At 45.6% G+C, this 14,842-nt stretch overlaps 1 protein-coding gene across 4 annotated transcripts in view; it reads right to left on the reverse strand.

Moving 5' to 3' along the window:
- The window catches only part of VPS13A (vacuolar protein sorting 13 homolog A), a 2,146,181-nt gene that overhangs the window by 1,975,476 nt on the left and 155,863 nt on the right, over window positions 1-14,842 (reverse strand). For all 4 annotated transcript variants that reach the window (XM_086961343.1, XM_086961342.1, XM_086961345.1 and 1 more), the window contains exon 8: window positions 3,678-3,737. In XM_086961343.1, coding sequence (XP_086817469.1) covers window positions 3,678-3,737 — 60 coding nt within the window. The remainder of the gene's footprint in view (window positions 1-3,677; window positions 3,738-14,842) is intronic.

Genomic DNA, 14,842 nt, shown 5'->3' on the forward strand with positions numbered 1-14,842 from the left:
CCAGAAAGTAGTGGGAGTAGCAACCACGTCCTACTTCTGGCCCAGGAACGCGCTTGATGGCCCCCTTGGCCAATAGGGCCGAAACTTCCTCCTGCAGAAGCCGCAAGTGATCCCCCGAGACGCGGTGGAATTGCGGTGGCATGGCTTGAGGGGTCGTCTCGAAGGGGAGGGAGTAGCCCCTCCGGATGATCTGCAGCACCCACCTGTCAAAGTGACAGTGCGCCGGTTAGAGTGGTGATGGCGAACCCTGTCCCCCACTGGCGTCACATGGGCCGAGAAGCACGGACTAGGAGGGTTTAGAGGCGGATGCTGCGGGCGAAGGTGTGGACTGGCCTTGCCGTTGGCCCCGACCGCCTCCACGGCGATTTCCATGGCCGCCACCGCACTGGATGTTAGTCTGCGGCGTGTGGCTGGCGGTACGTGTGGGAAAGCCCCTTCCTTGGCCACGAAAGGAACGAAAGGCACCCGATTGCTGGCGCGGGGCCGAGAGGCCCAAGGACTTGGCCGTAGCCCTGGAGTCCTTAAAGTGCTCAAGCGCATGGTCTGCCTTGTCGCCAAACAGGCGACGGCCATCGAACGGCATGTCCATCAAGGTGTTTTCGACATCTGCCGAAAAAGTTGGCGGACCTCAGCCAGGCGTGGCGTCTCACCGCCACTGTCGTTGCCATCGTTCTGCCTAGCGAGTCGGTGGTATTCAGCCCACACCGGATTGAATATTTCGTTGCATCCCGGCCCTCCACAAGGGCTTGGCCGAGTTTGGCCCGTACCTCCAACGGACACTCTGGCAGCACTTCCACAACCGTCTCCCACAGGGAGTGGGTGTAGCGGCCCAAGAGGCATGCGGTGTTGGAAGACAGCAGTCCCAAACTGAGGGAGGAGAATATCTTCTTACCATAATTCTCATACCTCTTGGATTCCCTGTCCGGCGGAGCCGACGGGAATGCGGTCTGGGAATTAGAGGCCTGGATGACCAGACTCTCGGGGTGGGATGGGTGGACAGGAAACATGGGTCGCCCGGGGCCGGGCTGTGGTGTCTGGCCACGTTCCTATCTACGGGCGAACCCGTAGCGGGCCTGGACCAAGTGCCCAAAAGAACATCCGTCCAGGCCTCATTAAAGGGCAGCAGAGGCTCAGCCGAGCTTGACTGCGGTTTAAGGACCTCAGTGAGGTGGTTAGTCCTCACGGCCGCGACAGGGAGCTCAAGGCCCAAGGCCTTGGCAGCCCTCGTCAACACCACACTATACGTTGCCCCCTTCCCCGAAGCCACGGTGGGGGTGGGGGGGGGGGGGGGGGGGGGGGGGGGGTAGACAAAACCAGTGTCTGGAGAGGTCTCCAGGCCACTGGCTTCCCCAAGTTCTCCTGCCCAGTCCTCCTGGGACTGACACTCTCTGGTCAGAGGGTCCTCAGACCCCTCCCAATCCTCCTCGTTACCCATCTCCTGATACTCAGGGTTTTCAATCAATGGGGCCTGTTTGTAGAAGTGAAAATCTCCAAACGGCGTCGGATGCGGCACCCAGCGGCGGCGTTCCAACGTTGGAACAGGAACGAAGGAGGCATCGGGGCCGGCGCCGCCGGAGGCGACACCTGACGGACCGATGCCGGGGGGGGTCGTAAGGTCCACCGGTGACGGTCCAGAGCCCGAGGAAGGTCCAGCGGTGTCCCGCGGCACCGGGCCCAAAGGCACCGGCGGCGTCGGGGCCTTTTGAACCTGCGGCGCCGGGCCCGAAGGCGCCAGCGGTGTCGGAACAGTGGGGCCCTGCGGCGCCGGGCCCGAAGGCGTTGGCGGCGTCGAGGCCGAAGCACCCGACGGCGTCGGGCCGAAACCCCCGACCCGCTAGGGGCCCCAGATGGGTCCGCTGGGCCCGGAGACGCCGCGGAGCCCGTCGGAGGAGAAAGGGATCTCATTGCCATGAGGAAGCGCTCAATCTCCACCGGCGTCGCGTCCTGCCCAGGGACCGGAGGGTGTGGGGCAGAACGTGACGCCCGCGACTCCGAAGGAGCCGCGTGGGCGGTGCCACCCGAACCCCCAGCCGTGTGAGCATCGGGGGGGGGTCAGAAGAGCGATGGCGTCTCTTCGACTTCTTGTGCTTCTTACCTGACGACTACTTCCACCCGGAGGAGTGGTGTCTACTCTCGGAGCTGTGACGGCTCCGGGCCCGCGACCTGTCCCTCGACCTCCCGTGGGACCGGGACCTCTCGCGTCGCGGGACCGACTGCCGGAGTTCGAGTCGCCTGCGGGACCGCTCCAGCCTGGCTTTTGAAGATAGGGCCCGGCAGTCTGAGCAGGCCTTGTCGTCGTGGTCAACGCCTAGACAGGTCAAACACAGGTGGTGATGGTCCGTGACCGACATCGTGCTTAAATCCAGGCATCCCTACGGCACCGATCGGAGTCGTGAGACTTCGAAGAATGATCAAGAAAATGATCAAAAAGTTAGTCAAAAAATGACTTGGGTAACTGCTCTTTCCAGATCTGCACTGGCTGGTGCGGAAAAAAGAAGAACTGACGTCAGCACGCAGACGCAGCGTCTAAGTACTCCGACGACGTCCTCACGGCGCCCACGACGCCGACGACGGACGCGGAGCCGCAGACGACGCCTACCGACGCGCAAAGGTACTGCTACGCAAAAGTTTCCGGATCCAGTCTGACGCCTGCGGATATTCTAAGGTAAGGAATCTATCACTAACGTGTCTCTTTCAGATAAACAAAAGCTGAAAGCAATCTGTCTCACTTTTCACAATTTCAACCTGCTCTCATGTTTTACAACTTTTATCTGCTTAGCATATAATTTTTAATGTAGTATGTTTTTTAAGAGCTGCACTGAGATTGAGGTATAACAAGATTGATAGATTTTGCTGCATCTGATTGTTGAATACTCCTAATATTTGACCTGTTGTTTTGTTATACAGGCTTTTGTTCGTCGAACATGCCATTTTAGTGTTTTATATATTTTATTCTTTAAGCGCTTGAGGTATTTTAAGAATGATTAATTTTGATAGATATTGCTTTCGGAAATTATCAATGTTATACATATGTGACATGCTTTTGTTTACTTTTTTGGTTATGATTGTAACCGAATAAAGTTTTAGGATGATGATGAATACAACACATGTAACAATACTTCACAGAGACAAGAGACTGCAGTCACAGATAGTTACATCCTAATGGTCAAATTCTCATCTTTCACTTTCCATTATTACTGCAACCAGCTCTTTCTCCAAACCCCACATGAAATTCTACTACAGTGTCATAAAATAACTCTTTGCATAGCTTACAGACTGGAGATTAGATGTAAGTATTCACCTTATTCAAGTTGGAGCTGTAGCAGTTTTTTTTTTTTTACAGCTGTTCAATGATTACTAGTAAGATAATATTTATACTCATTCCACACACAGATTCATTACAGATGTGTATGCAAAATATTACTGCCAAACTTTGTTCTGCTGCTTTTCTGTATTGAAGTTAAGTGAACAAAAAGACATGTATGTTGTTAACTTTGCATAAACTCACTTCCAATCTCTAGTTAAAAGAGTGACCCTAGGAACATTTTGGTGGGAACTCTGTCTCCTAGTTCATTTATAGTCGAAGAAGACCACTGCTGCTGCATTTTTCAACCGTACTGAAATCCAGAATCTGATTGGGGCCTCTGTAACAGTTCCCCGCAGGGTATGTAACGTACCTTGAAAAACAACTTGGCCTTTTCATCATGTAAACACGGATTCCAATTTTGATCGGAGGTCTGAAAGAAAAGTAAGAAATGTAGAACTGAAGTTACATTTATAGAAACTAGAAAAGCAAGTAGAGCATTTACAAGTTTCTTACAAAAAAGGGACACCCCCTCCCCCAACTCATTCTCGTGGTAAAATAACTTTGTATTTCAATGGCACATCTATAGACAAGCTTAATATTCCCAACGTTTCAGTTATTGTTTTATTGTATCGTAATTATACATTATGCAAATAGGTAAGTGAAGGAACAAGAGCAAAAAAACAGGGTGGCTGATAAGGTAGTTAAAAGCAATAAGTAGAAACATGTAAATGTATAAATTAGGAATCCATTTATGTTCAGCGTGGCTACAAATATGAAATTACAGAAAAAGCAAGTCTCGTATGATTACACTGCACAGGTCACACCCGTTTTGGATACATCAGAGTCAGTTTCTTCTTACAGAGGCTAAATGAGTGTCTTCATTCGTACAGAATGGTGCTGAGGACTGCATAAAGCACTCAATATCAAAGCCAATTGATAGCTGTCGGCAACTCATTGTTAAAACTATTAAGTGCAATATCAATGAGCATGTCTATTGAATTACCTACGGAGAGGAAGATGGCTAACTTTGTCCAGAAGACAGAGTAGGGACAGTTGCAAAACATGGAACAAAAGAGGCTAATTCATGCATATCACATTCTCTCCAGCTCTATGGAGCGGTTAATAGCTTGCAGAAGCCAAGCAGAATGGCAGCTTACTGGACCCTGCAAACACACACAAGAAGCCTCTTCTTGGACATTCCGAGATGCGAGAAAAAACAATGCTCTGCCGCTCATTCTTGGAATGTGCTATGGGAAATGGAACACACTCTCATCCAACTTTTGACTGGCCCTGTCCCTTAGCACACTGAGGAAAATAATTCAATGCCTGAAGAGGCCTGACCAAAAGGCCATTCTATGTGTATTTGAGTGTACAGATGGTATGCGCTCAGGAAAACAGCTAAAGATGCCTGTAGCCAAACCTAAAAAGTATGCCAGAGACCCAATTCTGGGAACACAGTATAGACGGGCTACTGAACCCTAACCGTGGTGGTTGAGGCAGTTTGCCACGGTTGTCCTGGGGTCTGTTCTGCTATGGTACTGAAAACTGGGTCAAGTAAGACTTTTTACGCCACTGACTCACAGGTTAGTGAAGGTGAACAGCAATAGGCTTTTAAAAGAGGTAGTGAGGGGGACAAGAGCTCAAAACTGAACAGTCAACCTACGGACACAATAACAATGTTTAGCCCAGTGCTTACGTCTTATGTAAACAGAACATACTTTAACGACAGAGCAGAACTACATGCTACAAGAGTCAATTCTGTGGTCAGGGACACACAATCCCTCTCTCAGCAAGCAAGTAGGCTTTTAGGCACTTGAGGCAGACCCTCAACTCCTCCAGCATAATGTGCATACTTCAGATGACTCACAACTGGGAGACTGGGTCACAAAGCCTCTCCAGGGGAAAGAGGGTGAGAAACCCAAAGATAAAACAAAAGAGTCTTCTAAAGGCACCTAAAATTCTGGTCAGGGGGTGGGTCCAAGAACTCTTCCCAGCCCACTAGTGGGTACAAGGAGAAACATTTTGATCTTGCAAAGGCCCGGTGTTTCCACTGTAACAAGAAGGGACACCAAACTAGAAATGCTGCCTGTCCCACCAAACCAGCTCCTAGACCCCTACCATTACCTATTGGAATGGCAAATCTTCAGATGGGAACAATGGTGCACCCAGAGCAAATCAGGGTTCACACTGAGGCTGTTCTAGTCTCTGAAGGGGTGGGAGGGTTAGCCACTTTGGCTGTCTGCCCCTAATTCAAAGTAATACCTGCAGTACCCCTTAGTGAATGGGACTAAGGTAGAAGCACTGAAGGATACAGGTGCCAGTGTCACTATGGTGAGAGATACACTGGTTTCCCCAGAGCAATACCAAACGGGAAAAACCTATGCAGTTACCAATGCTGACAGGGTCACCACTAAGAGTGGGGGTAGGGGGGCTACTGGCCTGAAACAGGTAGTGGTATCTCCAAAGCTCACAGCCGCCTGTCTGCTTGGGAATGATCTGGAGACCTCAGCATGGGCTGAGGTAGAGAGAAAGACAGATGCAGCCAAGCTGCAAATCCCTGAGATAGTGTGTGTGAAAACAAGGGCAAAATGCCTAGCACAGGGGGGAAAAGGAAGACTGGAGCCTGAAACGGTGCACCAAGAGAAAAAGTAGGAACACTGGTGACAAAGCTTCCATACAGAAAAGAGATCAGGACCCTTCTCCTCAGGGAGAGGACTTGTCAGCCCCAGAGGGAACTGAACCCACGGAGCTTGAACCTTACGAGGTAGAGTCTTGGAACCAGAAGGACCTTCTAGGCAACAGCTGTGCCTTGGGCAGCAGGCCTGCCCCACTCTTGAAGGGCTGAGGCAGCAAGCTGCTGCACAGGAGCAGGGAGATGTCAATGGCTCCCACAAATTCTATTGGGAGGAAGGACTCCTGTATATTGAGTGCCAGAGACCCCAAACCTGGAGCCACTAGGAGAGCGGTAGTGCCTTAGCTGTACAAGGAGTTCCTGCTCACTTTAACACATGACATTCCTGTAGCTGGGCATATGGACCAGATCAAAACTTGGGAAAAATTGGTCACCCACTTTTATTGGCCCCAGATGTCCCAAAAAGTGAAGCAGTTTGTAAGCTCCTGTGTCATCTGTCAAGCCAGTGGCAAGACAGGAGGATGCCCAAAGGCTCCCCTAATCCACTACCAGTGGTTGGGGTTCCCTTTGACAGGTTAGGAGTGAATATAGTAGGCCACTTGAACCTCCCATAGCCTCAGGAAACAAATGTATACTAGAAGTAGTGGATCATGCTACAAGGTATCCCGAAGCCATTCTCCTTATTACTACTACACCCCGTGGTATCCAAGGCCCTCATTGGGGTCTTCACCAGGGTAGGGTTTCCTAGGGAGGTAGTATCAGACTGAGGCACGAACTTCATGCCTGCATACTTAAAACACATGTGGCATGAGTGTGGAGTGATGTGAACTTGTACATCACCTTACCACCCACAATCCAATGGCCTAGTTGAAAGATTTAACAAGACACTGAAAGGCATAATGGGGTTCTCGGAAAAACTCAAAAGGAGATAGGATGTTCTGTTACCCTGCCTGTTTATTTCCTACAGAGAGGTGCCTCAGAAGGAGTAAGGTTTTCACCCTTTGAACTTCTGTTTGGCCTCACTGTAAGGGGACCACTCTCACTTATGAGGGAAGGATGCGAGAGATCCCATCATGTACCAAAGCAAGATGTGGTGGACTAAATACTAGTTCTTCATTCAAGGATGGCAGAGCACATGCAGAAAGCATCCTAACACCCTGATGCTAGCCAGGTGCTCCAGAAGCTCTGGTATGACCAAAAAGCTGCACTGGTAGAATTCCAACCAGGGCAACAGGTATGGGTTTTGAAACCAGTGGAACCAAGTGCCCTCCAGGACAAATGGAGTGGTCCTTACCCTTTCCTGGAGAAAAAAATGAGGTCACCTACTTGAGGGACCTAGGCACTAGCAGGTCCCCCAAAAGGGTGATCCATATCAACTGTCCCAAACTCTACAGTGAGAGGGCTGATGTAACCATGCTGATGAAGAGGAAGAAACAGAGTGTCAGCCAACATACAATTGTTCACAGGCAACTCATTTGAACATAAAAAATGAAAATGTGTGCAACGAGTATTACTTCCTTGCCTACAAATTAGAGTTATAGTTAGAGCGGCATGTGCCCCAGTGTAGTGAACATAACAAACCGTGACGTATTATACAGTGTAGTTGATGACTTTTCTACAAAAGGAGTGAGATTCCTAGAACATTAGAAATAATTTCTACAACGTGGATTTAAACCTTATCCCATAAGGGATCTCACTAATTACTCCAATAACCAACTGCTTCTTTTACCAGTCACTGTATAATACATCACTGTTGGTTATGGTCACTACACTGGGTCACATGAGTCACATTTTTATCTTGTATATCATGTGAATAAACAGTAAATATTTTACTCCTTTTTCGGATGATTGTCTTGTGCAAAACAAAAGCTACGTCTATGTTCGGCTGAAGTTCCAACAGAAAAATCTGTTGTATGTGGGCTTCTATTTTAAACTTTGATTGATTCATTATCATAACCTATGAAATAACAGTGTTAGAAGGATATAATTTGCCGCTCTAATTAGAACTCTAATTTGTAGGCAAGGAAGTAATTCTCCTTGCATAAATGTTTATTTTTCTGTTCAAATAAATTTCCTTGTGAACAATTGTATGTTGGCTGATTAGCTATACCCAGTTCACAGGGACATAAGGGTTGCTCTTGTTTTTGTTAAAAAAAGAGGAGAGTGAACCTCTCCCTGACCTCTTCCAGCCCCCAAGATGGGTCAGTGGATGGAGTTGTCTACTTAGACAGGTTCTACAACAGTATGCACAGCTCTTTTCCTCAACTTCTGGACAGAAACCCTGATGTAACCATGATGTGGACACTGGAGACAGCTTGCCAGCCACAACAATAATCTATTGCCAGTCGGACAAAGTCAAGGAAAGCATCAAAGTTAAAGACAGCAAGATGCTAGAGCTAGGAGTCATTGAGCCTTTGGAGAGTTCCTGGGCTAGCCCAGTGGTCCTAGTCCCCAAACCTCATTCACAGGGTTGAAAGAGAGAAATTAGGTTTAATGTGGACTAGATGCCTCAATGCTGTCACCAAGACAGAGGCACACCCCATCCCCAGGGCTGATGAACTGATAAGTTGGGGGCTGTCAATTGCTTAAGTACCTTAGACCTAACTGCAGGGTACTGGCAGATTGGTATGGCCCCTGGAGCAAGAGAAAAGACTGCATTCTCCACACCTGATGGGTACTTTTTTACTGTGATGTCCTTTGGTTTGAAGAATGCTCCTGCCACCTTCCAAAGGTTGGCGAATCAAGTCCTTGCTGGGTTCAAAGGCTTCAGTGCAGCTTATCTTGATGATATTGCAGTGTTTAGCTCATCATGGCAGGATCCAATGGTCCACCTAGGCAAGGTTTTATAGGCCCTGAAAGCTGCAGGGGTAACTATAAGGCATCCAAGAGCGGGATAGGGAAGGGAACTGTTGTGTACTTGGGCCACTATTTGTAGGTGGAGACCGAGGCCAAGTCCATATATCCATATATTTATTATACAGTTAATTAACACCGTAACGTACAAATTCATAGTGATACTTAATAATATTTCAAAGATTAAAAATGTATACACATTTATAAAATCTGGCAATACAAAAAATGTCAATTACAGAAGCAGCATTTAAGGTTGATGGCAATATATCCCGATTAGTCCAAAAGGGGGATTATATAGTGTGAAAGACAATACCAAAATGTCACAATGCTTATTACTGATAGTTAACTTTCATTAACGTTCATTTGTGCAGTAAGGATAGGACTTGTCTTCTCTTCGTACTGGGCATTATGCAGTGCAGTTAAAATATTGTTAACAAACTTCCCAGCCCTTGCTAGAACTTGGGCTGGGTTATTACTGAAGCACAAATCAGATGCTTCCCTGCAATGTCCAAAACTTTTAACCCAAAATCCAGACCATTTTGGAGTGGGGAGCTCAAACAACCCAGACCCATGTCAGGGCTTGACTAGTTATTATGGGAGGTTTGTGAAGGGATATGGGTCCATTGTGACTAGCCTCCAAAAACTTACCTCCAACAAGATGCTCAAGAAAGTGAACTGGACAGTTGGCTGCCAAAGGCTTTTGACACCCTAAAAGAGCAATGTGCTCAGCAACTATTCTCAAGGCTCCGGGCAATGTCACTTCTGAGCACTGGAAAGGTCCTGCTTGGAGCTTTCCCCCCAAACAAAATCAACATTCTTTTTAGCAGAAATCTAAGAGGGATAACTTCAGATGAATAATTTTCTATGAACATTTTACAAAATTCAATAAGCAAAAGAAAAGACCCCAGTTGCTCTTTCACCGACTGGTCAGCATCTTTTTATATTGCTTCGACATGAGAATCCTTTGGTTTGATCGCTTCCTTAGAAATACTATGACCCGGGTACACTAGAACGTCACACATAAAAAGAAATGATTCAAGTTTTAGGATCAACACTTTGCTTGATAACACACAAAGGACATTCCTTAACTTTAGGTTGTGCTGTTCAGTGTCTCTCCAAAATAGCAGGATATAGTCCGGAAAAGTGATAGCTACCTCTAATCAATCAAGTGTCTCCTTCGTAATCTGTTGAAAATCTTAAGTAGCACTTGCCAACCCAAAAGGTATTCTATTGAACTCAAACATATTTTCCAGGGAGACAAATGCTATAAGATGCATGGATATTTCTTCCAAAACTATCTGAAAAAGTTGCTGGCAGGGTAAAATTTTGAGAATACAAAAGTTCTCAAGTGGATATCATCGCATGCACGTTTGGTTTGGTAAAGAATGCTGTGTGATCCAAATGGCATCATTAAGACTTCAGAGATCTACACACAGTCTAAGCTCACCTGAACTTTTCAGTGAGATCACAACTGGAGCAAGCGAAGAGGAGAAATTGACAGGCTGGACAACATCTTTCTAACAGAAGTCCTTTAGAATATCCTTCAACTTCCCTTATAAGACAAAGGAATATTCCTATGCGATGTTCGTCTGTAAGGATTATCTGATGCTTAAAGTCTTTACATCTCCCCAATTCATTTGTGAATATTTCACTTTTTTTTCTTTTAGAGTTTGGATATACCTCTTTGTGCTTCTTTAGATGTCACCTCCTTAATTTTGTAAGCCTCTATCATCATTTCTAACATACTTAAGATTGGGTTGGCCCTAAGGTCTTGTTTAAACCCCATCTCCTTCTGGTGTGGACATATAAGAATGATATCATCCTTGTTAACCACATAAACCTTCCTATGGGTTCTACATCTTTGGAAAGCAAAATTCACCAAAAGAAGTCTATGTCCCATGTAGGTTCCAGGGCAGATGTATGTTGGTGACAGTTTATTTTCCTCTCAATTTTTTTTTTTGTAATGAATTCATGATCTAAAATTGTAAACCATGATCATGAGTCTAACATCACTTCCACATTTTGCCCATCAATTAAAATATCCCAGAGAATAAGACCTGTATAATTATTTTCTGCTCCAACACTCAGGACCACATTGGGATCCGAACCAGATGCTCATCTTCTACTTCTTTTAAAGCCAAATGATCTCCCCATTCTCTAAGTGTCCTTCTCGCTTGCGTTTACTGCAGACTTTGTTTACAAGACAACTCTTCCAATTCCCAAGATGTGACCCACTACCACATCTGTAAAATAACGTGTTCTTAGATATATAGGATCAATAACTCCATTCTCTTCCCATTTTCTCCAATTTGTTGTTCTGGCCAATGATGTTCACTTCATAGAAACACAGATCTCTTACCTCTTCCACAAATCTCTTGGAATACTCAATACCTTTCATTAATTCCACTACTGCATCAATGGTTAAGTTGGAAGTAGCCCATAGTCGTTCCTGGATTTTTTTGTAATTGCTTGCATTAAAACCTGGTGCCTCAGAACTTGGTTGTAATTTAAGGTTTCAAACTGGCAATTTGAAGCTCCTATTGTTGCGACAATAGCTTTCTTTGGTGAGAACACTCCTCACTATCCAACGTTTCAACATAAGACAAAAGCATGTCCAAACAAGTATTCCATTTAATAACTGGTTTTCCAGGAACAAGCGGGAAAAATGGAGAAATTTCGAATCCAGACATGGGTATGGAAGAGGACTCAACAATAGAGTAATAATATGAATACAAATTTAAATAATAGAAGTAGTCATCAATATCTTGAAGATAGCTGAACAAAAAGGATAAAATAATAGAAGAGGTCCCCATGGTCAACTTGAACAAGGAATACAATGTTCACGAACTAAACATTCTAAGATTGTAGCAGTTAACCTTAATCTGGAACAGTAAACAAAATGAAAGGATGTCCAGACTGCGGCGAGTTTTAAACTTCTTTATTAGTCCTCGTCCACCAGCAACTGCCAGCCTCTGCGTACCCCCGCTCTCACAACATTCTGAGTTCCACACAGGGAACTCTCAACCCCAACATTCTACACCTACACACCCCCTGAACTAAATGAGCAAAATGAGTAAAACACATGAGAAGAAATCAAGACGAAATAAATGAGTTAAAAGAAAACAGCTGAAGGCAAAAAGTAACCGAGCAAGTACAGAACTAAAGAATAATGGACCAACAGATTAAATAATCATTAAAGTTAACAGGACGTGCTCTCACACTGTCAGATACTCTCCCAGCAGCACTCCCTTTAGCCTGAGTGAATTTTGCAGGACGTGGTGTAAGACCGTCAGCTACTCTCCCAGCAGCACTCCCTTTGGCATAAGTTAAATCAACATGTACTCACATCTTCCTTCCAACATACTAAGCTTTAGATTTGGGTACAACAGAAATAAAACATGTGTTCCATGTCTTCCCATTTTCTAGTAAGGCTACATGATCCTCCACCTTTACAACTAGGACGGGTGCTGAAAAACGTGAGCAACCCTTGCAAACACAACTGGTCTCTTAACTCTCACCCAGTCCCCAACCTGGACATCCAACACCCGATAACGTTAATTAGTGGAACCATACTTCTCCTGTACAGCAGCCCTCATGTCCACTACGCTAGCCATTTTTGCTCCATCAATGGTTTTCTTTTCCATCCATTCTTTATTAAGCTTGGACCTAGCAATCCCTCCCCTTAAAGTGAAACGAGACATTGCTGGGCTTATATGGGGAGAAGTTCTCATAACCTACAACATTTCATTCATCGCCTCTTTCCAGTGCAAACCATTGATGAGCGCAAGGTGTTATTGTTCTTTGATGCTGTGATTTTCCCTCTCCACAAGACCATTGCTACGAGGATGGTAGAGAGAAGTTAAAACATGCTATATACGTGAATTATCAAGAACATTTTTCATTTGCCTAGATGTCAACTGGGTCCCATTGTCAGTTACCACCTCCTCTGGAAAACCTTCCCTAGAAAATACATCCTTGAAGAATTTAATGATAGCATCAGAGTTCATACGGTCAACGAATTTCACCTCCAGCCACTTTTACATATAGTCTATCATGACCAACGCATACTTGGGTGTACTGCCCCCAACACCAAAGGGATCAGCGACATCAAATGCTACTTTACTCCATGGTGTATTTTTGACCACAATGGGATTGACAGGAAATGGACAAGTTACTTCTGATTCGCCCTGGGGGCGGGTCCGGCTCCAACTCTCGCAGTACGAAATCTGGGGGTTATGATTGACCCTTCCGTCGACATGGACCTCCAAGTAAAGCGGACTATCTCCACCTGCTGGGGCATCATTGGAATCCTGCGGAAAATCAAGCACTACCTGTCCGTGCAAGCCCGGAAACAAACTGTGGTAGCTTTGATAACATCTTGGCTTGATTATTGTAATGCTTTATACGCGGGAGCCAATAAAGGCCTGTTGCAAGGTCTTCAATCGGTGCAAAATGCAACGGCGAAGTTAGTACTGGACCTTCCTAAAAGGTTGTCAGCTACCGCCGCCAGAAAATCTCTGCACTGGCTTCCTATTGATGCCAGGATCTCATTTAAAGTGCTTTGCTTGGCGTTCGGCGCCTTAAACAGAAAAGAGACCGGAGTTGTAAAAGATCTCCTGATTCCTTATGTTCCTGCTAGGAACCTTCGTTCCTCCTCGAAGCTGCACCTCACCGCTCCCCGAGTGCGAAGAGCTAAATGGGGAGGCAGAGCCTTTTCCAATCTGGCTCCAAGATGGTGGAACACTGTCCCTTTAGAAATTAGGATGCTACCCTCAATATAACCTTTCAGAAAGGCCCTGAAAACATGGCTCTTTGGCAAAGCTTACCCTTAGCTCTTTGGTTTCGCCTTTTCGTTTTTCATTTTCTTTGTAGGCGCCTTGATGCCTCCGGGCAAAGTTGCGCGTTTATAAGTTTTATTTCATTCATTCATTCATTCATTCATTCACTTAGGACACACATACAACAATTTCAGAGATAACATTTGATCACCCTGACAACACCAGGCCACCAGAAGTCTTCCCTTATCCTTCTTTTCAAGGCCCGCATCCCAAGATGTCCCTCGTGAGCTAGTACCAGCACTCTTTCTTGTAGACACTCTGGAACAACCAACTGCCCACTCCTCTGCAGAAAGCTACCCACAATGGATAATTCCTTCCATACCCTCCTGAAAGGGACCAATGCTTCCGGAGTATTCCTGATCACAGGCCAAACTTTCACCAGAAACGTCATCACCTCCTGTAATGTTTCGTCATTTGATGCCGCATTCAACCATTCCTGCTCAGACAATGCTCCCTTCGTGGTATCACCAATTGAATTCACCACATACACCATTTCTAAGTCATCGACATTCTCTTGATCCTCATCGTTGCCTTCCAATGATAGTCTCGAAAGACAATCTGCAACATAGTTTTTTACACCAGCCACATACTCCAACCTGCACAGATATTCTTGTAGTCTATATTGCCACTCGGTAATGCGTGGAGTTGCTCTTCCCCCACATATAGTGGTGAACAGGTCTAATAAAGATTTGTGATCAGTTCTTAAGACAAACTCTTTTCCCCAAACAAAGTTTTTTAAATAATGTACAGCCCACCACATGGCCAATGATTCTTTCTCTACTGTGGAGTAAGATGATTCTGGACCTCACAGTGTGCTGGGTGCAAATGCAATGGTCTCTTCTTTCCCCTCAGTCCTTTTTTGCATAACTATTACACCCATGCCCACATTACTAGCATTGGTGGTTATGATGCATAAATCATTGGTGTCAAACATTTTGAGTTGACCAGCACCTACAATTCCTTTTTGATAGATTCAAAATCCTTATCACAAACATCGTCCCACACATACTTAATATCTTTCTTCAGAAAATTACGTAACCCTTATCAGAATTTTTTTTTAACAAATTTGGAGTAATAGTCCACCAATCCGAGAAATGAATGAAGCTGGTCTTTGTTTTTGGGTTTCGGTGCACACTGAATTGCATCAAGAATGTTTACCTTGGGCTCAATTATCTTCCTAGATACATGATTACCCAAATAATCAATGACATG

Source organism: Lissotriton vulgaris, chromosome 3_1 (genome assembly GCF_964263255.1).
Source record: "Lissotriton vulgaris chromosome 3_1, aLisVul1.2, whole genome shotgun sequence".
NCBI classification, from domain to species: domain Eukaryota; kingdom Metazoa; phylum Chordata; class Amphibia; order Caudata; family Salamandridae; genus Lissotriton; species Lissotriton vulgaris.